We start from the raw sequence: 26,362 nt of genomic DNA, 5'->3' as shown, positions 1-26,362 counted from the left end.
AACCCAGGCACTCTCAGCACCTCAACCCTTTTTTCTTGATCTCTTCCTTCACCTTGAAGCATGTGATCATCCTTCCTTTTCACTCTGTAGCCCCAAGCCATGTGGTCCACCTGTCCACCATTAAACCTTCAAAACAGCCTCCATGTTTCCAGTGTCTTTTTCCCCACTTGGAACTGAACCCAGAAGGATAATTCTTCCACACAACAATATGACACTTGAATCCAGTTTTGATCACCACAAAGAATGCAGAAAAGAGCCACCAAGATGATTAGGGGGCTGGAGGCTAAAACCTACGAAGAACGAGTGCAGGAACTGGGTACGTCTCGTCCAGCGAAAAGAAGGACTGGCGCAGGACGTGATAGCAGTCGCCACAAAGATGAGGGGGACAAAGTATTTTTCCAAAGCACCAGAAGGCAAGAAATAATGGATGGAAACGGATCAAGGAGAGAAGCAATCTAGAACTGAGGAGAAATTTCCTAATCACAACTCGTAAAGCATTCCTATGCATGTTTTTAAGTTGCCATAAACAAGCAGGGGTGTGTGGAATCTGAAGGAGTAGTATGGCAGTTTAAACCCAGAAGTACATTATACCTGTTGGAAGCAATATCCTTCTGGGTTCAGTTCCAAGTGGGGAAAAAGACACTGGAAACATGGAGGCTGTTTGGAAGGTTTAATGGTGGACAGGTGGACCACGTGGCCTGGAGCTCCAGAGTGAAAAGGAAGGATGATCACATGCTTCAAGGTGAAGGAAGAGATCAAGAAAAAAGGGCTGAGGTGCTGAGAGTGCCTTGGTTTTATAACCTTTGCTGGGATTTGAATTGGAGCTTGTATTCTAACTCAGTGATCCCCAACCTTTTTTATGGCGCGGCCCGGTACCGGCATCAGCTGGGTGCCGCCATCTTGTTTTGATGAAAAAATGCTTCCAGTGAGCTCACCGGAAGCACTTTTTCATCAAAACAAGATGGCGGTGCCAGCGCTGGTGAGCTTTTCCGGTAGAAAGCCATTTCTACCGGAAAAGCTCACCGAGCGCTGGCGCCGCCATCTTGTTTTTGATGAAAAAGTGCTTCCGTGAGCTTTCTACCCGGAAAAGCTCACCGGAAGCACTTTTTCATCAAAACAAGATGGCGGCGCCCAGCAAACCAGCGGCCCGGTAGGACTTGTTCCACGGACCGGTACCGGTCCGTGGACCGGTGGTTGGGGACCCCTGTTCTAACTGGTTGTCAGACTCCCATGGGGCCATGCAGGGGCAACTCTGTAGGCTGTCCTGAGTTCCAGGCTTTGTTGAGCCTTGCTGGATGATGATGCACTGAAAAGGGCTTTTGGCAATTGCTATAGCTTTACCTGGAGATCTTTGTTATGTAAAGTATTCCGGCCCAGGCCTTCATGGACCACCCATTAAGTGAGTTTCTGCTTCTGAGCTGAGTTTCTGCTCTTGAGTTTCTACTCTTTTTAGGGGAAATATTCTGCCTTTTAAATATTTTCTAGGATGTTTCCATTTTCTAGGAGAGGTGCTAACTTCCTGCACACCCTTATCTTAAAAAGATTGTAGCTAGACTAACCGGATCTCCTGCCCATGAACGACCTTCATTGGAGAATCTGATTTATGATACACCCAGGGGGGAGGTGGGAAACAGAGTCACAGGCAGTGGTGGGATTCAATTTTATTTTACTACCAGTTCTGTGGGCGTGACTTCATGGGTGCGGCAGGGGAAGGACACTGTAAAATCTTCAGCCAGAAGTGGTGTTTGCCAGTTCTCCAAACTACTCAAAATTTCCGTTACCGGTTCTCCAGAACTGGTCAGAACCTCCTGAATCTGGTCACAGGTGACTGTAAATTACATGTGACAGAGTTGGCTTCATTTAGGTTAATGCCTGCATGTTGCTCCTAATAAATCTTTCGAATTCTTTTTGAACCTTGGCTCATGATTTAATTAGGGCAATCCGCTGGAACCCTGACACCTAACGGTGGAGAGCAATCAATCAATGGAACAGCTTGGCTTCAGAAACTGGGGGGGATCCATCACTAGAGAGTTTCAAGAAGAAACTGGACAGCCACTTGTCTGAAATGGTATAGACCAGGAGGGGGGGGCGGTCAAACTTCAAGGCCTGTGGGCTGAATCAGGCCTGCGGTGTGTTTAAACCAGGCCTGCAGGGCAGGCTTGGAAATATCAAAGGACTGGCCCACAGTACCTCTGCTGGGCAAAACAGGCCATGTTGGAGGCCTCATGAGGCCCCCGTGTGGCCTGTTTTTGGCCTCCACAGCGTCCCGCAGCACATCACCAGCCGAAAATGAGCCGTGCGAAGGCCCCGCGAGGCCCCCACACAGTCCGTTTTCGGCTGGCAGAGTGCTGCAGGAGGCTATGGAGGCCTAAAATGGCTCATGCGGGGGCTGCCCACAGCCGCCCACACCGTTTTGGTCGGCAGAGTACTGGGGGCCCTGGAGGTTGAAAACGGGCCATGCAGGGGCCGCCCGCAGCTCCCTGCACCCCATTTTGGCCGGCAGGGTGCTGCAGGAGGGCCTCCTTCCTACCCCACCCTCACCCTTGGCTGGAGGACAACTAATATGCTGATCTGGCCCTCCAAAAAATCCCGTTTGACACCCCTGCTCATGCAGGAAGTTGGACTAGATGACCTTCCAACTCTTGTTATTCTATGTTCTACGGAGGACTACAATGGTCATCACTCTTTGGTTGTGTGTACCAAGTTCAGAAAAGCAATCTTTCACGGCTTCAACTTTGCCGTACGAGGCCTTGCACTTGAACGCAAGTCCCACAGTTACAAGGTCTGTTCAGGATTAGACTTCATCACACAAAGCCAAACTTTTTTTTTTTATACATTCAAGGAGGTTTTTTTTCAGATTGACATTTCCAAATAAGCTGTAGTGCACTAAAAGGAATACAAGCAGCACGCGGACAGAGGCATTTGTATAGGATGCATCAATTCAAGCAGAACTAGCAATGGAAAACCTGGGTTAAAAATAAAAGAGCTCAAAAGCCAAAACACACACATACACACACACAAAAAATCTCAAAGCAGACCACAGCCTGGAGATAATTAAAACTTCAATGCACTCAACGGAAGGGTCCTGTTTTCAGCATGCAGGCACCCTGGCAACGCACCGATTGAAAAATGGAGAAAGTATTTTGCTGAACTCAATTAAAACTAAATAAAATTATGCCTTGATTTTCCTATTCCCTCCCACCACTCTTTCTCGTACAGTTACAATAGGCATCTGGGTGCAGACTACAATTGCCATCCCTAATTGTTCTCGGATGGTTCTGGGTTCAATAATGTTCTAATAGATCAGGAAGTTAGAGAAAGCTATTGGGAGAGTTTTATGCTGTAAATATGGAACAAAGGGGAGGGAAACGGGGGGGATGGAACCCTATGCAAAAAAAATTTAAAGGCGGGGGGAGATTTCCATTGCAGCCACACACCAATTATTTGCAGGTTTTTTTAGACCAACTGGAAACGTGGAGACTTCACAGAAACGAGAAGAGTCAGGATTTCTTCTTGAAGAAACAGGCGCCAGATTTTTGGTCTGAGATTCTGCTTTCCTTACTGTCGCCAATGTTTTATTGGAGCATTTCTAGGAAAAATAATATTTGAAGCAGATACTTGAACTGCCACCCATTGCAAAAACTTGAAAGGGCCATAAAAGCTTCCAGTGACTATCTAAAAAGAAAATTAAGGTTTCTTTTCTTTCTTTTTTTAATACTTTTTATTAAGTTTTAACACTTTTAAAAACATATCATATATACAATTTTTGCAGTAAGTTGCGGCATCGACTTTTCCGTTTTCGTATGTATGTATGTATGTATGTATGTATGTATGTATGTATGTATGTATATGAAAATGGAAGTCAATGCCACAACTTACTGCAAAAATTATATTCGTATGTGTGTGTGTGTGTGTTTTCTTAAGTTTTCGCGGGTACTTACATGTATGTATTTATATGTATGGTATTCAGCTTTGTTCGGGTATTTTCCCACGTCATTATAGTTGTGCTTTTAAAGTTGTAGCAACGTTTCGGCAGAATCTCATCTGCCATCATCAGGCTTCTGTATAGTGTTCGTCTGTGAGTCAGGCTTTCACAGCCGTTTCTGTTTTAAATTTGGGGCTAGCCTACTGCTGTGCCAGAATGGTTTTTTCTTCATCCTGATTGGTTGGGAGTCTTGGTCTGTGTTTATTGGTCTTGGAGTTTGCTGTGTTCTGCTTGATTGGTGTTTCTAATATCTTCTGTCTGTTTTGTGGCTTTTTTTGTCTTGATTGGCTGGCAACATTGTGTTCCTGTATTGGAGGCTTTTAGTGCAGCTTGGCTCCGAGTAAATGGACGGCTATCATTTTTTAGGAAGCTGGGTTTCATCTGGGTGCCTGGTTGGGGTGTGTTTGAGCTGGAGGTATCAGGGGGAGTCTGTTTGTGCCCAGGTGTTTGCCTGGCTTGTGGTGTGGAGATTTTTTTTCTTTGAGAGTGCAGGCTTCCAGGTAATTGACAGTCTGGTGGAGTCATCTCTTCTCCACCAGACTGTCAATTATACAGGAACACAATGCTGCCAGCCAATCAAGACAAAAAAAGCCACAAAACAGACAGAAGATATTAGAAACACCAATCAAGCAGAACACAGCAAATTCCAAGATCAATAAACACAGACCAAGACTCCCAACCAATCAGGATGATGAAAAGCCTGATGATGGCAGATGAGATTCTGCCGAAACATTGCTACAACTTTAAAAGCACAACTATAATGACGTGGGAAAATACCCGAACAAAGCTGAATACCATACATGTAAGTACCCGCGAAAACTTAAGAAAACAATATATATATATATATGTATGTGGATCTTTGGTTATTCGGGTTTTCTCCCGCGTAAGATTGGAAGTATCTAGGCAACGTTTCGATGAAGTCTCATTCATCATCTTCAGGCTTGTGTCTTCAGCTCTGCGCTTCTCAGAGTGAGACCTCCATGAGTTCACCAGAAGACAGTGAGTTCTAGTCCTGCTTTAGGCATGGAAAACTGGCTAGATCATTTTGGGCCGGTCCCTCTAAGCCCAACCCACCACACAGGACTGTTTTTGTGCGGCAAATAGGAGAACGTTGTATTTAGACATGTTTGCTAGTTTATTTTTAAAAGTAAAAAAAATTCTAATATAATGAATTTCTATCCAGTCTTTGCAGCAAGATTAAGGTAGACCACAGCATCCCCATCTGCCGTGTTTTTTCCTGACCATAACCCTGGGATATCCATTGGGCGGAGTGATTATCTGAAGTCCCCAAGGAAGTCTATATGGCTGAAAGTGGATTTTACTCTGGTTCTCTCTCTCTCTCTCTCACACACACACACACATGCACATCAAAAAGCCACCTTGCTCACACTGTATGAAGGTGAAGAGCCTCTTACTAGTGATTTTATTGAGCTGACAGATAGACCAGGGGTCCCCAAACTTGGTAACTTTAAGACTTGTGGACTTCAACTCCCAGAATAGCTGGAGAATTCTGGGAGTTAAAATCTACAAGTCTTAAAGTTGCCAAGTTTGGAGACCTCTGAGATAGGCTAACATGGAGTTCTCTTCCGATATGGCCACCCAGTTCTTCACACCTAAAAACAGTTAAGCTTGCATTTGATATTTAGGACTCTCTTTTTATGCCGAGCTTGCCAGCACAGTCTTCCCACCAAACCACCACACGAACAAAAAGAGAGAATTAAAACTTTTTATTAGTGTATTCACATATTAGGCAAATGCAACACAGATGAAAAGCTTCCCTCTTCAATTTTACAAGTTCTTACCAATACACGAGGCTACTGGTAAAACTACACGAATTGGTTAACTCTTTGCCCATCATTCTTCTGAATTTGGCCTGGCCCACACTTGGAGTTTCCACCCACCCTCCCACCGGCGCCTATTTTTTATTTATTTATTTTTAACTTCTTCTTTTTTTGGTATTGCTCTTATGCCCTATTTTTCTTACGGCATAAAAATAACATCAAATAAAAATCCCTCGTTGCCTTTCAGGTTCAGGCAAGCCGATTACAAAGCTTAAAACTGGCCAAATATTAGTTGCCAAAAAGCTAGAATTGCCACTAGGTGTACTTACAAAGTACAAGACTAGTGCAAAGTAACCTTTTTTGGGGGGGGGGGGAGGAGCAGGAGGAGAGAAATGGCAGGGAGGGGTGGTGACGAGAAGGAAAGAAACAAGACGAAAAGGCAATCCTGCTACTGCCACGATGAAGAAGACAGACAGCTAAGATCACAAGGTGGTTAGTAAGATGGATAGTTTTCAAGTCAGAAGAACCCTTCTGTACAGCTTTCCCAACCCTTACCCAACCCAGACCTATCTGTAGAATATAATTAAAAAAAAAAGCAAGGCCCAGATGTAGGAGTGTCCCAAGATTCACCCTAACATGTACTGTGGAGGTTGTTTCCTTTGGTCAAGCAATAAGCGACCCACAGAAGCAGCCAAGATCCTATCGTGGACGCTCAGGGCTCAATTCTATTGTCCGTCCTTCCCCCCCCAAAAAAACACCCTTTGGTGAAACGCCCCCTTTATACAAACCCACCCAGAAAGCCTGCTTCGCCATCTGCAGGAAGGCCCTGGGGGCTTACGGAGCTGCCAAACAGGGAAATGTAAAGCAGGGAATCTCCTCTCCAAAGAAGCAGGAAGACCTGTTTGGTGGTGGCCTCCCTTCTCCTCCTTACGCCCTTCCTTCTCCCCGGACTCCAGCCAGCCGTTGCAAAAAGAAAGCAGCTTGGGGGGAAATGACAGGAGAAAGCAGTCACCTGTTTGGCCTTCCCCTTCGTCGGTTGGATTTAGAAGCCCAGCAAGCAAACACGTCGTAAAAGTACTCTTTTTTCAGGGAAGTAGGCAACCTTTGCAGGTCCAACTGTTAACATCCAATGTGTGTTATTAGACCAGAGGTCTCCAACTTCGGCAACTTTAAGACTTGTGGACTTCAACTCCCAGAATTCCTCAGCCAGCAAAGCAAAGAATTCTGGGAGTTGAAGTCCACAAGTCTTAAAGTTACCAAGGTTGGAGACCTCTGCATTAGACAGAGGGCTGGTGGGAGACATTTAAGAAAGAGAAACACAAGCCCTCTTCCTTTCATCCTGATAGGGAAGGATCAGTCAAGGCGCACCTGACAATCTTGTTCTCCGCGACAAAAGAATAATATCCTGCTGTGTCTCTTAAGTAGGATTTGAAATCAAGAGCAACATCTACTAATCACAGATAAGCGAGACAGTCATGCCTTGGGAAGCAACAGGAGAGGAGGGAGAAAGTTGATTTGATTCACCGGTTGGGAGAAAAATTGGATGGGTGTCATCGGTTATAAAAACCAAATCGACTTACAATGACGCTACTCCGGTTAGGGCATAAATGATACACAGCGAACCTGAAGGACCACAGCAGGGACGGCCAGCAACAGATCTATTTGCTGGGTGGACAGGGCGTGTCCCAACTCAAACCGGATCGGATCGTTCTGAGGAGCGAGGAAGGTTAAGAAATCCCATTTATCTGGAACGCGTTCGGTCCCATGAAGTTTTCAGGTGGATAAAACCCAAAGTTTTGATCTGTCTCTACGGCTAGCAGTTGAAGAGAACAGAATGGGAAGCTCTCTGTAACAAGCACTTCTTCTAGGGCAGTGTAAAGAGCCTGCAGGCAGACCGGTATGAATACAAAAATATATATAAAAAAAATAGGGAGAACCAAGTATTTTAGGCCTTTTTTTTTTTTTTTTAAATGAGATGCCTGGCTTAAGCCAGAGCTCTGTAACATCTACCAGTGGATACTGTTAAAACGAGGACTGCAAAAATGGTGCCACGCTTTGGAGAGGCTTCCTGACCAAAGGCTAAATGTACTTTGTCCATGTTATTAGTAAACCTGTAGGACACTCGATTTATATATACCCAATAAAAAAAAAACACCGTTAAAAGTCTTTTAGATGTCCCTCCTTCCTTCAGGAGAAGATGTTTCTATACACTAACGTTTCACCTAGTATCAGAGTATAAGAAACGAAATCCACAAGGTGCTTGAAAACTGATGAGATTCTCAAGTGCTTTCTCTCTCTCTCTCTCTCTCTCTCTCTCTCTCTCTCTCTCTCTCTCTCACACACTCTCTCTCTTTCTCTCAGAACTTTTTTTGTTTTTTGTTTTGGATAGGAAAAACAGTTCATGGAGACCACGCACGCGTTGACTGCAACAGAACGATCCGTTGGCAGGACTTCCTGTCTTCAGAGCCCTCCGAGATTACGACATGCTAGAGCAACGCACTGAGGGGGACCCCATCTGAGTCAATACTTTATCCAGCCACTGTAGAGGCCCATTCAGGTGCAGCTCGATCCAACAAGGAGTGCTTGTTACTGTTTGACGCCTGAAAGGCAAAATGGGGAGGGGGGCAGAGAGAGGGGTGGTGGTCAGAGAAGGAATGAATGAAAGCCTTTTGTCAGGGCTCCGGCAGTTGCCCCCATTTAAATCATGAGTCTTGAGCCGAACTTCCAAAACGTAAAGAAGATTTATTAGGAGTAAACATGCCAGCACTGCCTGGGTGTAGCCGACTCTGAGACACATTGTCACCCTTGACCCTGGTTTTCCCCCCACCCCCTGGGTGTATTGTAATTCATATTCTCCAATGGGGCACATCCATAGCCCAGAGTCATCAATCATGCTCTCCAGTTAGAATTTTGCGCCGGCAGAAACCTCGGTCACCTAGAAACTATCTTTGAAAACATTTATGGAATGCAAGCTGCCCACTGCTCCCCACTCCCTTTCTGTTGGCAACTCTAAAAAGACCATAGAAATATTTTATGAGTATATATATAACCTTTGTGGCATGGCGAAAGCAGCACACCAGCCGAACAGAATATCTGGCAGACCTTGACTTACAACCAATTGTTTTGCGACCGTAATAAAGTTACAATGGCACTGGGGAAAAAAAATCGAGTTATGACCGTTTTTCACACTGTTGCAGTCTCCCTGGGGTCACGGGATCAAAATTCAGATGCTTCAAAACTGGCTCAAATTTATGACGGCTGCAGTGTCCCGAGGTCAAGGGATCCCGTTCTGCGACTTTCTGACGAGCAAAGTCAATGGGGTGTCAACTCGTAAAATATTTCTAGGGTCTTTTTAGAGTTGCCAAGAGAAAGGGAGGGGGGAGCAGTGCGGCAGCTTGGAAATCGAAAGCGCATTCCGTAAATAGTTTTCAAAGATAGTAACTATGTGACTGAAGTTTCTGCCGCGCAAATATCTAATTGGAGAATATGATTGTTGACTCTTGGCTATGGACGTGTCCCATTGGAGAATATGAATTACGATACATCCAGGGGGTACGGGAAAAAACAGGGTCAAGGGCAACAATGAATTATGTGCCTCAGAGTCGGCTACACCCAGGCAGCGCCGGATCTTTTAACTCCCAATAAATCCTTTTGAAGTTTTGGAAGTTTGACTCGAGACTCGTGATTTAAATGGGGGTAACTGCTGGAATCCTGACACCAGGGTTATTGACTTATCAGCTGCAGGGATGCACTTAACAATTGTGGCCAAGAAAGAACGTAAAAATGGGGCAAAACTCACTTAATGACTCTCTTAAGTAGGATTTGTAATTCCTAACCATCACAAGAGGACATGAAAAGGCAACAGGGATTAGCTGTTTGTGAAATCACAACTTCTGTGATTTCCAAAAATTACACAGGGGAATATCTGGTTAGTACTTGGGTGGGAAACTACCAGGAACACCAAGCTGAAGGGTAGAGCAGAAGTTAAAAACACATCTTGGAAGAGGAAATAGCCAATTCCCGATATCTGGCAAGGAAGCTATAGAGATATCACCAGCTGTGTCAAGCATAAGACTCTGGGAAGTTTCTACACTGCTCAAAAAAATAAAGGGAACACAAAAATAAGACATCCTAGATCTAAACGAATGAAATATTCTTATTAAATACTTTGTTGATTACATAGTTGAATGTGCTGACAACAAAATCGCACAAAAATTATCAATGGAAATCAAATTTAGCAACCCATGGAGGTCTGGATTTGGAGTTACACTCAAAATTAAAGTGGGAAAAAACACTACAGGCTGATCCAACTTTGATGTAATGTCCTTAAAACAAGTCAAAATGAGGCTCAGTAGTGTGTGTGTGGCCTCCACGTGCCTGTATGACCTCCCTACAATGCCTGGGCATTGCTCCTGATGAGGTGGCGGATGGTCTCCTGAGGGGTCTCCTCCCACACCTGGACTAAAGCATCCCCCAACTCCTGGACAGTCTGTGGTGCAACGTGGAGTTGGTATATGGAGCGAGACATGATGTCCCAGATGTGCTCAATTGGATTCAGGTCTGGGGAACGGGCGGGCCACTGCACAGCATCAATGCCTTCGTCTTGCAGGAACTGCTGACACACTCCAGCCACATGAGGTCTAGCATTGTCGTGCATTAGGAGGAACCCAGGGCCAACTGCACCAGCATATGGTCTCACAAGGGGATCTCATCTCGGTACCTAATGGCAGTCAGGCTACCTCTGGCGAGCACATGGAGGGCTGTGCGGCCCCCTAAAGAAATGCCACCCCACACCATTACTGACCCACTGCCAAACCGGTCATGCTGGAGGATGTTGTAGGCAGCAGAACGTTCTCCACGGCGTCTCCAGACCCTGTCATGTCTGTCACACGTGCTCAGTGTGAACCTGCTTTCATCTGTGAAGAGCACAGGGCGCCAGTGGCGAATTTGCCAATATTGGTGTTCTCTGGCAAATGCCAAACGTCTTGCACGGTGTTGGGCTGTAAGCACAACCCCCACCTGTGGACGTCGGGCCCTCATACCACCCTCATGGAGTCTGTTTCTGACCGTTTGAGCAGCCACATGCACATTTGTGGCCCACTGGAGGTCATTTTGCAGGGCTCTGGCAGTGCTCCTCCTGTCCCTCCTTGCACAAAGCGGAGGTAGTGGTCCTGATGCTGTGTTGTTCCCCTCCTACGGCCTCCTCCACGTCTCCTGATGTACTGGCCTGTCTCCTGGTAGCGCCTCCATGCTCTGGACACTACGCTGACAGACACAGCAAACCTTCTTGCCACAGCTCGCATTGATGTGCCATCCTGGATGAGCTGCACTACCTGAGCCACTTGTGTGGGTTGTAGACTCCGTGTCATGCTACCACTAGAGTGAAAGCACCGCCAGCATTCAAAAGTGACCAAACCATCAGCCAGAAAGCATAGGAACTGAGAAGTGGTCTGTGGTCACCACCTGCAGAACCACTCCTTTACTGGGGATATCTTGCTAACTGCCTACGCTTTCCACCTGTTGTCTATTCCATTTGCACAACAGCATGTGAAATTGTCAATCAGTGTTGCTACCTAAGTGGACAGTTTGATTTCACAGAAGCGTGATTGACTTGGAGTTACATTGTGTTGTTTAAGTGTTCCCTTTATTTTTTTGAGCAGTGTATCTTCACCTAAGTCTCGGGGAAGACCAATTTTTATAAGGGGAAATAATTACTTTGTGATTGTATAATTTATAACATCAAGTGGTTCCTTCCCCCCGCCCCACTTGTGAATGAATGACTTAGAGCAGGGATCCCCAACCTTTTCGACGCCGCGCCCGGTTCCGACATCAGCTGGGCGCCAGCGCCCGGTACCAGCGTCAACTGGGCGCCGCCATCTTTTATGACGAAAAGGCGCTTCGGTGGCGTCACCGGAAAGCGCTGTTCGTCATAAAAAGATGGCGGCTGCGCTTTCTGGTGAGCTTTTCGGTGAAATGGCTTTCTACCCGGAAAAGCTCACCGAAGCGCTGGCGCCATCTTTTATGACGAAACAGCGCTTCGGTGAACTTTCTACCCGGAAGCGCTTTTTACCAAAAAGATGGCGGCGCCCAGCAACCAGCGGCCCGGTAAGGGTTGTTCACGGCCCGGTACCGTCCGCGGACCGGCGGTTGGGGACCCCTGACTTAGAGAATTACAAATCTGATACTAAGGCACAAGGGTCACTTGTTAGTAAATTTAATTCTTCTCATATCATCAGAGTGGGCTTTTTCTTTCCTCCCAGTCACCTATACATTTGCTTTTCAGCTTGCCTCTTCTTTCTCATGGCAACTACCACTTCCCTACTTAACCTATTTACACACACACACACACACACACACACCCTTGCTAAGAGGCAATGACTCCCTCACGTGCAGTTTTTCTTCTGCCTATCAGCCTGGCCTTGAGGGCATCAGTTCTACTGCAGAGATGATTTTATTATCTTAGGTACAAAAAAAGCAACTATCTCTTTTCCAAAACAAATTGCAAGTTCTACATACTTTGGGCAGCTTACCTTTGAAGTTTGTGCTACCATTCCTATTAAATTTTAAAGATCCATATCCTCTTTCTTCCAGATAACACGCTTTTAATAAAAGGGATAGGATGGGGTTTGGGAAGTTATCAAGTGTTTAATACGGGTGGCAGGGTGGGATTTTTAAATGGATTTTTATTATATGATGAATTCGTAAAAGAATTGTGTGTGTGTGATCTGGGTGGCTGTATACATTTGTTTCATAAAGCATTAAATTAATAACTGGTTTGCAACACTATGTGCTTTTAGTCAAGGTTGGCACTTTGGAAAACTAAAGGTTAAAACTAAAGGTTAAAACTAAAGGTTAAAAGTTGTCAAGCACGTATGGAACTTCTCCTTAGCAAACTCTATAGAACTAGAGACAATCCTGTTTGGCCTACTTTGGCTTAAGGCTCCAGGAAAGAGACCAGGAGACTGTGAGTTCTAGTCCTGCTTTACCCATGAAAGACAGCTGGGTCCAGTCACTCCCTTTCAGTCCAACTCACCTCCCAGGGTGGTTACTGAGGGGGAAAATAAGAAGGAAGGAACAACAGATATATTTGTGGCCTTGAGTTGTTTTTATCAGAAGAATAAAAGTGGGGTTAAAATAAAATAAAAGAACTAATTTATAAAACTTGACCACTGCTCCAGTCCGTACAACATCTACAGGGAAATCTTAAAGCCTAAAGTACCAGTGAGAAGGAATTTTTTTTTTTTTTTTGGGGGGGCAGAGAAATCACAAGCCACTTCATAGGCTAGAAATGCCTTTTGATATCAGCTTTCAACCCCCTCTTCCTGCCCAGGTGCAGATCAAAGCTGAATGGACTTTTGGTCTTCCTCCAAAAAAGTTGGAGGATCACCGAGGTGTTAAGTGGGAATATTCTCTCTTTGCACAGAATTAAGTTTGTCAGCCCTCTCACTCGAATTTTCTTAACTCAACTGAAAAAAGAGCTTGGGTTTCTCACAAAAGAGCCTGAGGGTGACCTAAAAGCTGGGGTCTTCAACTTTGGCAACTTAAAAAGACTTGTGGACTTCAACTCCCAGAGTTCCTCAGCCAGCTTTGCTCTGGGAGTTGAAGTCCGCAAGTCTTTTAAGTTGCCAAAGTTGAAGACCCCTGACCTAAAGCACTACTTGCATGCAAAAAGAATGCCAAGCATGAGGCTAGACCGGACGGATTCTGTGAGAAGGCGAGGACTGCACTGGATCGCAGGCTTGGCAATTCACCCCTGCCACAAGGGAATTCTTCAAAGCTCCACCAAATACCTGTATTCGGCTCCCCATCCTTTAACAAAACTCATCCTGATGGTGCACATGCGGGTGAGCTGATATACGGCTTCGAAGCCCTGATTCACAGATTGAGCCAGAAGAGCAGCAAATTCCTGGTTGTTGAAGATCTTCAGGTTGCAACCTATATGAAGGGTGAAAGACAGCTGGGGGTTACTCTTGCCAAGCCTTAGTAAGACCACACCTAGAGTACTGCACCCAGTTTTGGTCACCACACTATAAAAAAAGATGTTGAGACTCTAGAAAGAGTGCAGAGAAGAGCAACCAGGATGAGTAAGAGACTGGAGGAAGAACGGTTGCAGGAACTGGGTTTGGCTAGTCTAGGGAAGAGAAGGACCAGGGGAGACATGATAGCGGTCTTCCAATATTTGAGGGGCTGCCACAGAGAGGAGGAAGGGGTCAAGCTATTTTCCAAGGCATCCGAAGGCCAGACAAGGAACAATGGATGGAAACTGAACAAGGAGATATTCAATCTAGAAATAAGGAGACATTTTCTGACAGGGAGAACAATCAACCCATGGAACAGAAGTTGCCCTCAGAAGTTGTGGGAACTTCATCACTGGAGGCTTTTCAAGAAGAGATTGGACTGCCATTTGTCAGAAATGGTGCAGGGTCTCCCGCTTGGGCAAGGGGTTGGACTAGATGACCTACAAGGTCCCTTCCAACTCTGTTAATCTGTATCTGTAAGTTACCAGTATCCTCTAAAGGTTAATATTATAGAACCCATCCCTTTAAAGTTTCCGCAGCATTTTTTTAAAAAAGTTGAACAGCTTTTGGGGATGCTGGAAGTCATTTCCCAATATTCCCAGGCACATTTTCTGCTGATAGAAAATAAGGATTCGACAATCAGAAGATCTAAAGACATCACCTGGAAAAAATCTGCCTTACAGCTCTGGACATGCATTTTAATATATTGTGTTTTTTTTTCTTTTTGGTTTTACATAACTTACCTGGTGGGATTTTGCACACAGTGGCCGGATGCCAGCCATATCTCTGGTTACAGTTGGGACTCTGCACGAAGATTGCGCTGTCACTTAAGCACTCGGCAAAAACTTCCCCACCAATATAATACAGACGCACTCCCCTTCCTGGGTGGGTGGGTGGGGAATGAGGAACAGAGAAAAGAGAAATGTTGAAGATTATCATCTCCACTGCTTAGGACCTCCCCCTTCTATCGTTTTGAAAATTGACTGGATTGTTATTCTTTTACAGCTAGCATGCCAATGTTAGGTAACTAAATGACAGAACTGTGTTTTACTTCTTCTTTTAATGCTTAAATGTTTTTTTATAAGGGATAGAGAAGGAAGGAAGGAAGGAAGGAAGGAAGGAAGGAAGGAAGGAAGGAAGGAAGGAAGGAAGGAAGGAAGGAAGGAAGGAAGGAAAAGAGGGGGTGAGGAAGGAAAAGAAAGAAAAAAGGAAGGAAGGAAAGGAGGAAGGAAGGAAGGAAGGAAGGGGGAGGGAGGGAAGGAAGGAAGGAAAAGAAAGAAAAAGGAAGGAAAAGGAAGGAAAGGAAGGAGGAAGGAAGGAGGGAGGGAGGAGAGGAGGAAGGAAGGAAAAAAGAAGAAAGAAAGAAAAAAGAAAGGAAAGGGAGAGAGAGAAAGAGAGAGAGAGAAAGAGAGAGAGAGAAAGAAAGAAAGAAAGGATTGGTAATTCATCAGGGGATCCTACCTATGTGCCGTCTTGTCATTTCCACCGTGGCGTTTCTGTTAACGTTGGAGAGCAAACCTAGGCAGAATCGTTCGGAGTTGGATGGGTCCGTGAAGCCGTCTACGGTGAGCGAAGGTTGCGATGCGTGGAAGGTTTCACCCACTCTCTGATTTAGTTCATAATACGCTATTGAACACCAAAAGGCGGGCTCTGAGTAGGTAACCGGCTGCAAGTCTGGCAAGAGAGAAACAAAAATCATTCTTTAAAGTAATTCTTTATATGCACTGTACTTGGCAACGGTCCGATAGCCATGGCTACCATTCTTGAAACAGAACAGGAATGTCCATGTTTTCAGTGCAACCACAATCGAAGCTCTGTCAGCCCAGGGGTTGATACATTAATACATTTCATCTAAAAGGCCACGTTTGCTCTAATTCCCCTCATGCAACCAAACAATCTGAATGGCTTAATTTTAGGGAGTGCTCACGCCATCTCTTCGTTTTATTTGCAGAGGAAAACTGAGTGGGAGACATACTCTGCCTGAAACTTTATTTTCCCTAACTATTTCGTATCTTTATTTCCCTTTCTATTCCACTCTTTGGCACCACATTTTCCATGATAATGTTATCCTAGATTAAACCATCTTGATTTAACTGCCCACAGCACAGTAAAGGATTCACATTTTAAGAAGCTCATTTCCAAAAATACAGTCCATAAAAATACTAATACAAGTTGCTGGAGCTAGTTAAAAGATTCGTCAACATTTGATTTTTAATGAACTGTATGGGCACCTATAAATTTGATAGAATTGAGGCACCCATAAATTGATACAACTGTCATTAAACATACAGTATGCCAGTACAGTATCCCAGGTAGTCCCCGACTTATGAGGGATCGCTTAGCGGCCGTTTGAAGTTACGACAGATAATCCCCAAAACTAATGACTCATTTCCAAAGTTATAACTGCTATACTCCTCCCCTTGTGGCCATGTGAACTTATTTTGGGTGCTTGGCAACCCGCTTGCCTTTATGGCCATTTGCAGCAACCCGCAATCACGTGGTCACAATTTGCCTCATATTTTTACCTGTTTCTGGCATTTCATCTCAGCTATTGGCAAAAAACAAAGACACGCTGGAAAAAATTGATTTGCTTAACAGCCACCACCACCACCACCCAAAAAAAAAAAAAGTCAAAAAATTGGGTCTGGCCACATGATGCCTCAAGGTATGACCCCAATGACTTATGACCATAATTCCAGGCTCAATTATGGACATAAGATGAGGATTGGGTACAGTTTTACTGTTGGGAGTTGGAGTCCAACAACACCTGGAAGAAAACTAATGTGCACCCCCCCCCCCCCCTGTTGTGTGGTGTACAACACTTTTATAGCATGCCCAATAGTAGGAAAAGTTAATTTAACAGTATATCTAAGCAGACCAATATTGAAGCAAACTCTTCTATTCAGCCTTAGATATCTACCTTATGGGCAATAATACCTCTCCTCAAGGGTATTCACAGATAGTCGGCATTCAAAACTATGATGCACAACCTTATTACAAGTACATTTTCAGTTTGATCATCTAACTTTAAGTTGCTGATAGCAACAGGCAATTCTTTAAACTTTTAATTCTGGGGCCCTTTTTGCCATGTTTGCATACTAACATTGCTCTTCACGTGATTCTAGAAGAGAACCAATAATTGTTTCATTGAGGGAAGTATTTAATTAAGGAACAGCTGTTCTTACCAGAGCACAAAGGGCTTTATTTACTGTCTGCCTGTCTCAGTGGAATATGGCCACATCCCACACTTGGAGGCGAGAACCCAAAATCTGAAGACCAATGCCCTAAAGCAGGGGTATCCAACCATGGCCATTTAAGACCTGTGGACTTCAACTCCCAGAATACCCCAGCCAGCACAGGAATTGAAATCCATAAGTCTTAAAAGTGGTGAAGGTTGAATACCCCATCTTGAAGCATAGGGCGGATTTTTTTTTAACCTGAAACGTACTTTAATGGTGTACCAGGTAGAAGTACTAACTAATGCCATTCTGCATTTCTTGCTCCAGATAATAAGAGTTCCTATTTCTTAATGCAAAGACATTTATCCAATTTTCCCATTTAGCGTTCCCTGCTTACCTAGGCTGTGATTGACAGGGGAGAGTGTACTGGGAGACAACTCTGCCGGCGATCCTGGGGAAACAATCAAGAACATTATTTCATTTTTTTTCCTCTTGCCTGCATGTGCGCGCACACACACACACACACACACACACACACACTTCACACAAATCCTTTAGACAGAGATCCAGATGTCATAGTTTTTCACAAGCTACCATTAATCTTTGGGCATGGTAGTCAAAATAATCTGGAATCACTTTTATTCTTTCCCTGATTCAATGAAATGTTGAAAAGATGGGAAAATATTTGAACAAAGGATGGGAGGAACTATGATTGCCATGATAAGAACCTTAGCACTAGTTCTAGTAACTAGCTTAGAATTTATCTTACTCCTGTTAACAATAACATAACAAAAATCAAGGTTTAAGAGATCAAGATTGGTGATATATATTAGCCTACTGAAAAGGGCATTTAACTAACCCTTTGCCATTTTAGCATCTAATAATCCAAGAAATATGAAATGTGCAGTTCGTCTTAACCTATGATGGCAATTCAGCTCAAAACTTCTGTTGATAAGAGATTGTTAGGTGAATTTACCCCACTTTACAACCTTTCTTGCCACAGCTATTAAGTGAATCACTGCAGTTATTAAGTTAGTTCACAAACTGTTAAGTGAATCTGGCTTCCCATTGACACTGCTTGTAGTTTGAAGTAGCCATTTCTGTTACACTAAATCTATCTAATCGGTAAAACCCAAAATCAAAATTTCTTTTTTTTTTTCTCTACCTCAAGCACAAAGTCCAGAAGCAGTCTCCAGGTAGAAACAAGAGTATTTTTTTTTTTTCCCTTGATCAAAACAGGCATTGGATCTTTTCTATATGACTCATAGCACCAGAGTCCACTGGGATTTGGTGGCCAATAATTTTAAACGAACAAATAAACCAACATACCTTTAAAACTTAACAATGATACAACCTAAGAACATGTTTTGTCAGAGAGAGATATGCAAATGTAACAAAAAAAATGGGCAGAAGACTTGAAAAATACACCATAAAAGTGAGGGCATTTACCTGTATCCATGCTTTGGTTCAACTGCTGGTCACTTGTTTCCCCATCTTCACTGATATACCCAGGAGGTGGTGTTTCTACCAAGAGCAAAATATAATTGAGAATCCTTTAAAATAAAACCTTCGCTCAATACCATGAACGCTAGACGTTTAATCGATAAACAAAGAATAGGCAAAATATTTAGGAATCAAACTGCGGCCCTTGAGCCTATCTGAACAGACCTCTGGCCAGAAATCGCACTGCCACAATTAAAACAGGGGGGGGAAAAAACCATCCATGTCAGGTTCAAAGGGAACAAAAATGAGACAGTCACTTGAACTTCCCTTCTTTCTCCCTACCCCAATTCTATAAGCCATAGGTTTATATACCGTAGACATGTTCAAACATTAGTAGTGGAGTTTTAAGACTGCAGAGTGAGTGAGTTTTTGATTTTTTGGAGGGATGGTAATCTTTTTCAGAATGGGAATAGAAAAGGGGAAGCTCTGGACATTCTGGCCCCAAACTGTCCATGGACAGGCATGTAAGTGCATAGAACTTTTCTACCCACCCTCATTAAAACAGAAAAGTCCTGGCCAATGTAGAACTTGTGATCCTTTGGAGGTTTCTACTCATAATAGCAATAGCACTTAAGACTTACACATACTGCTTCACAGTGCTTTAGCAGCCCTCTCTAAGCGGTTTACAGAGCCAGCCTATTGCCTCCAACCATTTGGGTCCTCATTTTACCGACCTCGGAAGGATGGCAGGCTGAGTCAATCTTGAGCCGGTCAGGGTTGAACTTTCAGCAGTTGGTAGTCAGGAAAATCAGCCTGCAGTACTGCATTCTAACCACTGCGCCACCACAACTCTCAAGCAAACACAAGAAAAAGCCCAGTGGGGACCTCCCAATTTTACAAAGGGGGAAGAGGAGAGGAAGGGTGCTAGTTTCCATACTCTTAATTCCCATACAGTAAGCAAGCTTGTGAATGCAGAGATATCTAAATAAAAAAATATATATTCATGCTTCTGTTCCAAAGGTGCTTTTTTTTTCAAGAGGCAACTGGGACTTTCTGGTTTCTCTCTGAAGACATTTCGCTTCTCATCCAAGGAGCTTCTTCAGCTCTGACTGGATGGTGGGAAATGGGAATTTTTCAATTAGAGCTGAAGAAGTTCCTTGAATGAGAAGTGAAACGTCTTCAAAGAGAAACTAGAAAGTCCCAGTTGCCTCTTTAAAAAAGCACCTTTGGGACAACCATGACCTGGATGGCTGGGAATCTCCATAGATGTTCATGCTTTTGATTCCCTCCAAACGTAAATTAGAGGACAACTACTTTAACATTCCATCCCATCTGTGGCTAGAGATTAATATTAAGGTTAATATATACACGGCCCATGGACAATAAAGGAGGGTTCCCGAAGTTTATTTATTCTTTTCGTTAAGTAAGGCAAATTTGAGTCTTCCCAGAGGGCTTCCAACAAGCAGAGTCAATAGGGGAAGCCCGATTTTGTTGTAATAACCGTGGCAAAAGTGTCATAACATCAGGCACAATTCACTGAACCACTGCATCCCTTAGCAACAAAAAGTCTGGTTCCAATTCGGGTTGTAAGTTGAGGACTGCCTCTAGTGCAGAATTACCAGTGGATTTTTCCCCGCTGCCTGATCATCTGTTGATGCCTTGAGTTTTGAGGGCATCATCAACTATGTGACTGTTCCTGGTAGATTTTAATTAATAAGTTTCCTAATGTCATGTCAGTTGTAATTAATGCCCAAAAAGTTATTTTCCATAGCTTGATATGCACTCCAGCTCTCAGAACACACTGTATGATTTACAAATAAAACTAGAAGTACAACCCACAATATCAGATGACAGTGGAGAAACACAATTAGTTCATTTGAAAATATAACAGAATAAAAGACTTGGAAGAGAACCTTGAAGCATATATCGGTTAAAACAGCTAGATAAACGCAATAAAATAATATTTATGGTTTCCAGTTCTTCGGGAAAAGTTTGAGAAAAGTGTGCGTCAAATGGAATTTCAAAATATGGCAGTGGCACAACCAAGACGTGAAGAATCTAAGTTGGGTATTCTAAAACGGGGAGATCTCATTTTTTAAAAATCTCAAAAGGATGATTTAAAAATAATTCAGCAAGAGTTGCTGAATGTAGCTATGTGACTTAAGCAGTGTAAATTACATTGGCGTAAGCTTAAACAAATGACATTAGGAAATGTATTGATTAAAATCTACCAGGAACAGTCACATAGTTGATGATGCCCTCAAAACTCAAGGCATCAACAGATGATCAGGCAGCAGGGAAAAATCCACTGGCAATTCTGCACTAGAGGCAGTCCTCAACTTACAACCCGAATTGGAAACAGACTTTTTGTTGCTAAGGGATGCAGAGGTTCAGTGAATTGTGCCTGATGTTATGACCCTTTTGCCACGGTTATTACAACAAAATCTGGCTCCCCCTATTGACTCTGCTTGTTGGAAGACCTCTGGGAAGACTGCAAATGGTGATTACATGACCTCCAGATGCTGCAGCTGTTGCGGAGACATTCGGATTGCTAAGCGCTCAAATGTTGATCATGTAACCAACTGCAGGGGTGCTGCGAGGGCCATCAATGCAAGGATTGGTTCGGAGTCACTTTTTGCAACGCTTTTGTGATGTTAAATAAATTGTTGTAAATTGAGGACTACGGTACCTATAACTTCAAACTCCATTATGGCTGGGTGGACTGCCTATCAATAGCAATAGCCCTTAGACTGGTATACCACTTCACCGTGGTATATAGCTTTATAGCCCTCTCTAAGAGTCAGCCTCTTGTCCCCCAACAATTTTGGGTCCTCATTTGACCCACCTCGGAAGGATGGAAGGCTGAGTCAACCTTGAGCCTGCTGAGATTTGAACTGCCAAATTGCAGGCAGCCGGCAGTCAGCAGAAGGAGCCTGCAGTTCTGCCTTCTAACCACCGCGCCACTCTTAAAGATACTGTTAAAAATCATCTTTTGTTCTTTATAAAAAAGTATACTGATAAAGATTCTGCTGATGGCTGAACAACTTTTAGTTGGACCCAGAGCACTCCAACAATTACAAAGAAATCCCAACCCTAGCAAGCAATGCCAGGCTTACCACGCCGTTATTTTATTTTGGCACATTAAACCAGGGGTCCCCAACCACCGGGCCGCGGACCGTGGAACATTTCCTACCGGGCCGCCGGTTTGCTGGGCGCCGCCATCTTATTTGACGAAAGTGCTTCCGGGTGAGCTTTTCCGGTTGGAAGCGGCGTTTGGGTCCTGAAGGAATCCTCGCGCCTTAGTTTCATCGGGGGCTTGAACGAAACTAAGGCGCGAGAGATTCTTTCTGCACCCAAGGCAAGGCGAGCGAGCGACCGTCCGAGCCGTCCTGAAGCGAAGCCCATCGACAAAGGTACAAAGGAGGAGTTGAAGGTGGTGGGGAGAAGCGGGGACGGCTGGCTGGCCGGTCGCTCGGCTCGCCTTGCCTTGTCATGCGTGCTGATGCCGGTACCGGGCCGCGGATCATTTTGTGATGCCGGTACCGGGCCACGGCACAAAAAGGTTGGGGGCCACTGCATTAAACAATGGATTTCTGCTTAATTCTAGTTGCATTTACAGGAATACCTGGTATGTAATTGCTTTGTGGTTCAATTCCTGCTGGAAAATTAGTGTTTTCAGGAATGGAATGAGTGTAGTCATCAAGAGGAGGAAGTTCAGTCAGAATCTCAGTGTGTCGTGGTACCAGAACAGGAGGCAGAACTGGGAAGAGGGAAAACATCCCAAAAAAGTTAAGCACAATTTTATCATGCTTAAATACACAACAATACACATGCTCCTCTGTAAAATATATTGCAGACTCTATAAGTCATATGACAAGGTTTTAATTCAAACCACCAATCATTCAGTTTTATGCCTACTCAGGATTAAACTCAAATTTTGGCAATGGGCTTATTTCCATGTAAGCATGGAGAAAATTACACCAATTAGCATAAAATGCTAATATAATAATCAACACTTGGGGAGGGGGAGAGATACTTAATATATGTTACATCCAAATATCCATGGTGAATATGAATATTGCTGTTTGCAGACTTAGCCAGACTCCTAGGCACATTTACTAAAAAGGTTGTCTTCATTTCACACTTCCTTCTTCTGACAAGCAAGAATTTTTCTTATTTTCCCCAGAATCACCCCAGGAGGAAAGGGGTGGAAGTCTAAGGAATGGAAAGCAACGACTGAACCAAGAGAATGAAGTGATCTTTAAAGCTAAGATCCAAATGGGATCTCTCGTGATTCTTGTTTAACCATTGAACAGTAGATGTAAAGGAGGGGGGATCCAGATGCAGAATTCACTAAAGTCATTTTGGAGCATTTCTCAGCTCACATATCTCAATGGTGCTTTTTCAAAAGGCAACTGGAGTTTGTTTTTCCTTGAAGATATTTCGCTTCTCACCCGAGAAGCTTCTTCAGTCCAAGCTTCTTGAATGAGAAGCTATTGTTTCCAGGGAAAACAATCAATCCAAAATAGAGCTGGACGCTGTTTTCTACTCCAGCCCCCTGCCCAAGCAGGAGATCCTATACCACTTCAGACAGGTGGCTGTCCAATCTCTTCTTAAAAACCTCCAGTGACGAAACTCCTACAACTTCTGAAGGCAATTTCTGTTTCCCCTGGTTAATTGTCCTCACAGTTAGGAAGTTTCTCCTTAGTTTTAGGTTGCTTCTCTCCTTGATTAGTTTCCATCCATTGTTTCTTGTCCTGCCCTCTGGTGCTTTGGAGAATAAGGTGAAATTAAGTTCAAAGTCCAGCTGCCTTTTGAAAAAAAACAAAACACCTTTGAGACAACCATGATCCTGGTTGGCTGAGAATCTCCATAGAATCTCAGCTCATATGGTAGATGTGAGAATAAATTAGTGTGACACCAATTCTATCGGTCTCAGTTCCTTGCACCAATGACATGTTAACAATTACGCAATAACCCGCCCTCACAAACACTTTTTTAATGCAGCTGAACAAACTATCTTTCTTTTGAAAATTACAGGAGATTGGGGAAAACAAGCAATTAAGCACTCTTAAGTGGCTGCTCCAGACTGTGATGGAATACTTTTCCTGGAACTACCAAAGAAAGGTGAACAAATGTATCATTCAGATGTCTCTACATTAAAAATTCTTCGACCCACTTGAGTCTCTATAACAAAGCAGAAAAGAAAGATAATTGAGGAGTTCTGTCATTTTAATTGAGGTGAATGCTTGCAACCCCTTTGCAGCTCCAAGTTATACCAGTAAGTGCCAAACACATGCATTCAATACAACCAACAATGCTTTTCAATATTTACGTGCCACCGTGAAAAATTAAAAGCTGGAGTAACTCCCGCTCAAACCCTTGGAATAACGCAGACACTCCTTTTGATTCAACTCTGTACACACTGAGTGTTACGTCGGAGGTTTAGTAAGGGAAGCCTGCATAAGCCAATCCCTTTACGTCAGCCGTGCTTGCCATCTTCGTACCTGGAGTCTCCACTCTCTGGTAATGGTAAGGATTTACACACACTTCATCCTTTTTAAGATTAAAAGCATATTCACAGTTTTCAATGGCCTTAAGTTCATGATGGCTGTGAAGGTCAGGCCAGCGCCACAAGCGACAGTAAATGACATGAGGCAATCCTTTACGATGGGACACTTGGAGGCGGCCATCAAGAGACCTAGAGAGAGAGGGAAAAATATTCCAGAATGTTCTGAGTTGTTGACTTGCAACATATTTAAGATGACCTACTCAGAACTATGGCGCTTAGAGCACCCTTCCGTCCTACCCGAAAAAGAAAAATGAAAAAGAGCTGCCACAGACATTTATATCTTTCAACATTGCAATATTCTTTGCAATAAGAGAGGTAGTTTCATGGTTAGTGCACACACACTGCTATTACTGGCCCTTGAATCAAAGAATCTGTGTGTGTCATAATGACTGAACGATAAATAAGTCTGCTCATCAGCAACACTTAATACTAGGCTAAAACAGACAATTATTGCTGTTAAGAATATAGGTTGTACAAGACTGCACATAAAATTATAGCAGTCAGATACCAAAGGAATTGACATTGCATAAAACAGAGTTTCTCAAGCGGAGCTATTTTTAAGGCCTTTGGACTTCCAGCAGGGCTGGCTGGGGAATTCTGGGAGTTGAAGTCCACAGGTCTTAAAGTGGCTCAGGTTGAGAAACACTGGCATAGAACATGCAGCTTCCATCATCGTGCTGGCCTGCGATTTCTGCATCCCTTGCTGCTACCAGTTGAAAAGTTTTGCTAGTTTTAAGATAAAGACTGCCTAGGCCTACACAAATGCAGATGAATTTATGACTCATGGGATGGGAAAGACAAAAATCTCAGCACACAATGTAAATAGGGTGACATGGGAAGAGGGAAAAAAAAAAAGGAACTGTCAAAAGCCAGACAAGTTGTTTTCTTGTCTCTGAGTGCACATACCTAATTCTTTTTTTTTTTTAAAAAGCATACATACAAATATATATATATAGTGTGTGCAAGCATTTTTAAAGACACACTTGGTAACCTGGTATGAGGTAAAATGCCCCCTATGTTGTTAAATGAAGAACAGATTATGAAGCCACACGCCCGCCCGTGCCCGCCCCAACTTCCCAAGTCTTCCCACAGCACTAATAACCAAACTTTTGTTGGTTAAAACATCAACTGAGAACACAACATCCATGCTCTGTTGATAGGAAGCACTGCAACTGGTAAAGACCCCTGAAAAGCCGAACCCACCCGCAAGATCTCTATGACGAGACACAGGGCAAAATATTCACCTGGTTTGTTCAGAGAAGCTGTATAGGCCTGTGGTATCCCACTGATCTATCGTATTTGGTGTACTCAGTCCCCAAATTTCAGAGCAAGTGCTGTGTATAAATTGGAAAAACAAAAACAAAAAAAGTTGATGTGAATATGGAAGCATGGTTATTCAAACTACCATGATGTAAAGACATGGGAGAAATGTACAGAAAACTTCCTTCCACATAGAAAATACTGAAGAGTTTGCTTTGTTTTCTTTTTTTTCCTTTCCTTTTTTAAAAGCTAGTATCAAAAAGAATGTATTTTCTATATGAAGGAGGCCGGTAAAATGGAACATGTGATTTTAAGGTAAAATGATGTTTTCAAAACGGTGAGCACGTCGGCTGGATTGATGCAATTTGCATATTTGCAATATACCTTAAAACAGGCAAAACCTCATCAACCTGGCAGTATACAGTCTCTTTGCAAAAAGTAAGAAAAAAATATGTACAAAATAATAATAAAAAAAATATAAAGTCAACTAAAATCATGTCAGTAAAGCATTAAGAGTTCAACAAACCGTTACACCAAAATTTAAAAATCACCAAAATCAATCTGTTAGCTAGCTGGAATGTACAAGTTTTCCATTTACTTTCGTTGAAATGTCCTTTTGAGCCCACCAATCTTCACCCCTTCGTTTTTAATGCCATATGAAAGGATAAACCCAATGCTTGCTATTAACAAGCAAACAGAAGGCAAGCAATTCAAATTATTATTATTTTTTAAAAAAACCTGATATTAAAGGTTTTCCTTTATTTATTTTATAACCCCTTTTATTATTTATATAAATAATTCAAGGTGGTGAACATACCCAACATGCTTCCTCCTCCTATTTTCCCCACAACCACCACCCTTGTGAGGTGGGCTGGGCTGAGTGCGTGTGACTGGCCCAAAGTCACCCAGCTGGCTTTCATGGCTAAAGGAGAGACTTGAACTCAGATTCTCCTGCTTTCTAGCCTGGTGTCTCTTTAACCACTACAACAAACTGCAAAGAACTGTCATTTCACAGGAATCTCAGCAGGCAACATTAACAACCTGAAAAAAGTATCACAATAAACCTTATTTACACTATCGAACATTATTTCATCTGTTTTGTATTTTTTTTCAGAAAGTGGTTC

The 26,362-nt window shown here is 43.4% G+C and overlaps 1 protein-coding gene across 5 annotated transcripts in view; it reads right to left on the bottom strand.

The window, feature by feature from the left end:
• Positions 1–6,133: 6,133 nt before the first annotated feature.
• The window catches only part of SMAD2 (SMAD family member 2), a 52,289-nt gene continuing 32,060 nt past the window's right edge, over positions 6,134–26,362 (bottom strand). For 2 of the 5 annotated variants that reach the window (XM_087958641.1, XM_087958642.1), the window contains exons 3-10: positions 23,914–24,107; positions 22,032–22,166; positions 18,413–18,487; positions 17,361–17,414; positions 15,246–15,458; positions 14,528–14,665; positions 13,557–13,701; positions 7,736–8,366 (exon numbers count right to left, since the gene is read on the bottom strand). In XM_087958641.1, coding sequence (XP_087814767.1) covers positions 8,243–8,366; positions 13,557–13,701; positions 14,528–14,665; positions 15,246–15,458; positions 17,361–17,414; positions 18,413–18,487; positions 22,032–22,166; positions 23,914–24,107 — 1,078 coding nt within the window. In that variant the 3' untranslated portion in view covers positions 7,736–8,242. Of the gene's footprint in view, positions 8,367–13,556; positions 13,702–14,527; positions 14,666–15,245; positions 15,459–17,360; positions 17,415–18,412; positions 18,488–22,031; positions 22,167–23,913; positions 24,108–25,222; positions 25,313–26,362 lie in introns of all 5 variants that reach the window. The other 3 variants (XM_087958638.1, XM_087958639.1, XM_087958640.1) reach the window with 3 other exon arrangements.

This window comes from Notechis scutatus, chromosome 2, assembly GCF_049901735.1.
Source record: "Notechis scutatus isolate UNSWTSFEM ecotype Mainland chromosome 2, rNotScu1.2, whole genome shotgun sequence".
Lineage (NCBI taxonomy): Eukaryota > Metazoa > Chordata > Lepidosauria > Squamata > Elapidae > Notechis > Notechis scutatus.
Note: the sequence above shows the minus strand (reverse complement) of the source record. Positions and strands in the feature narration are given on the sequence as shown.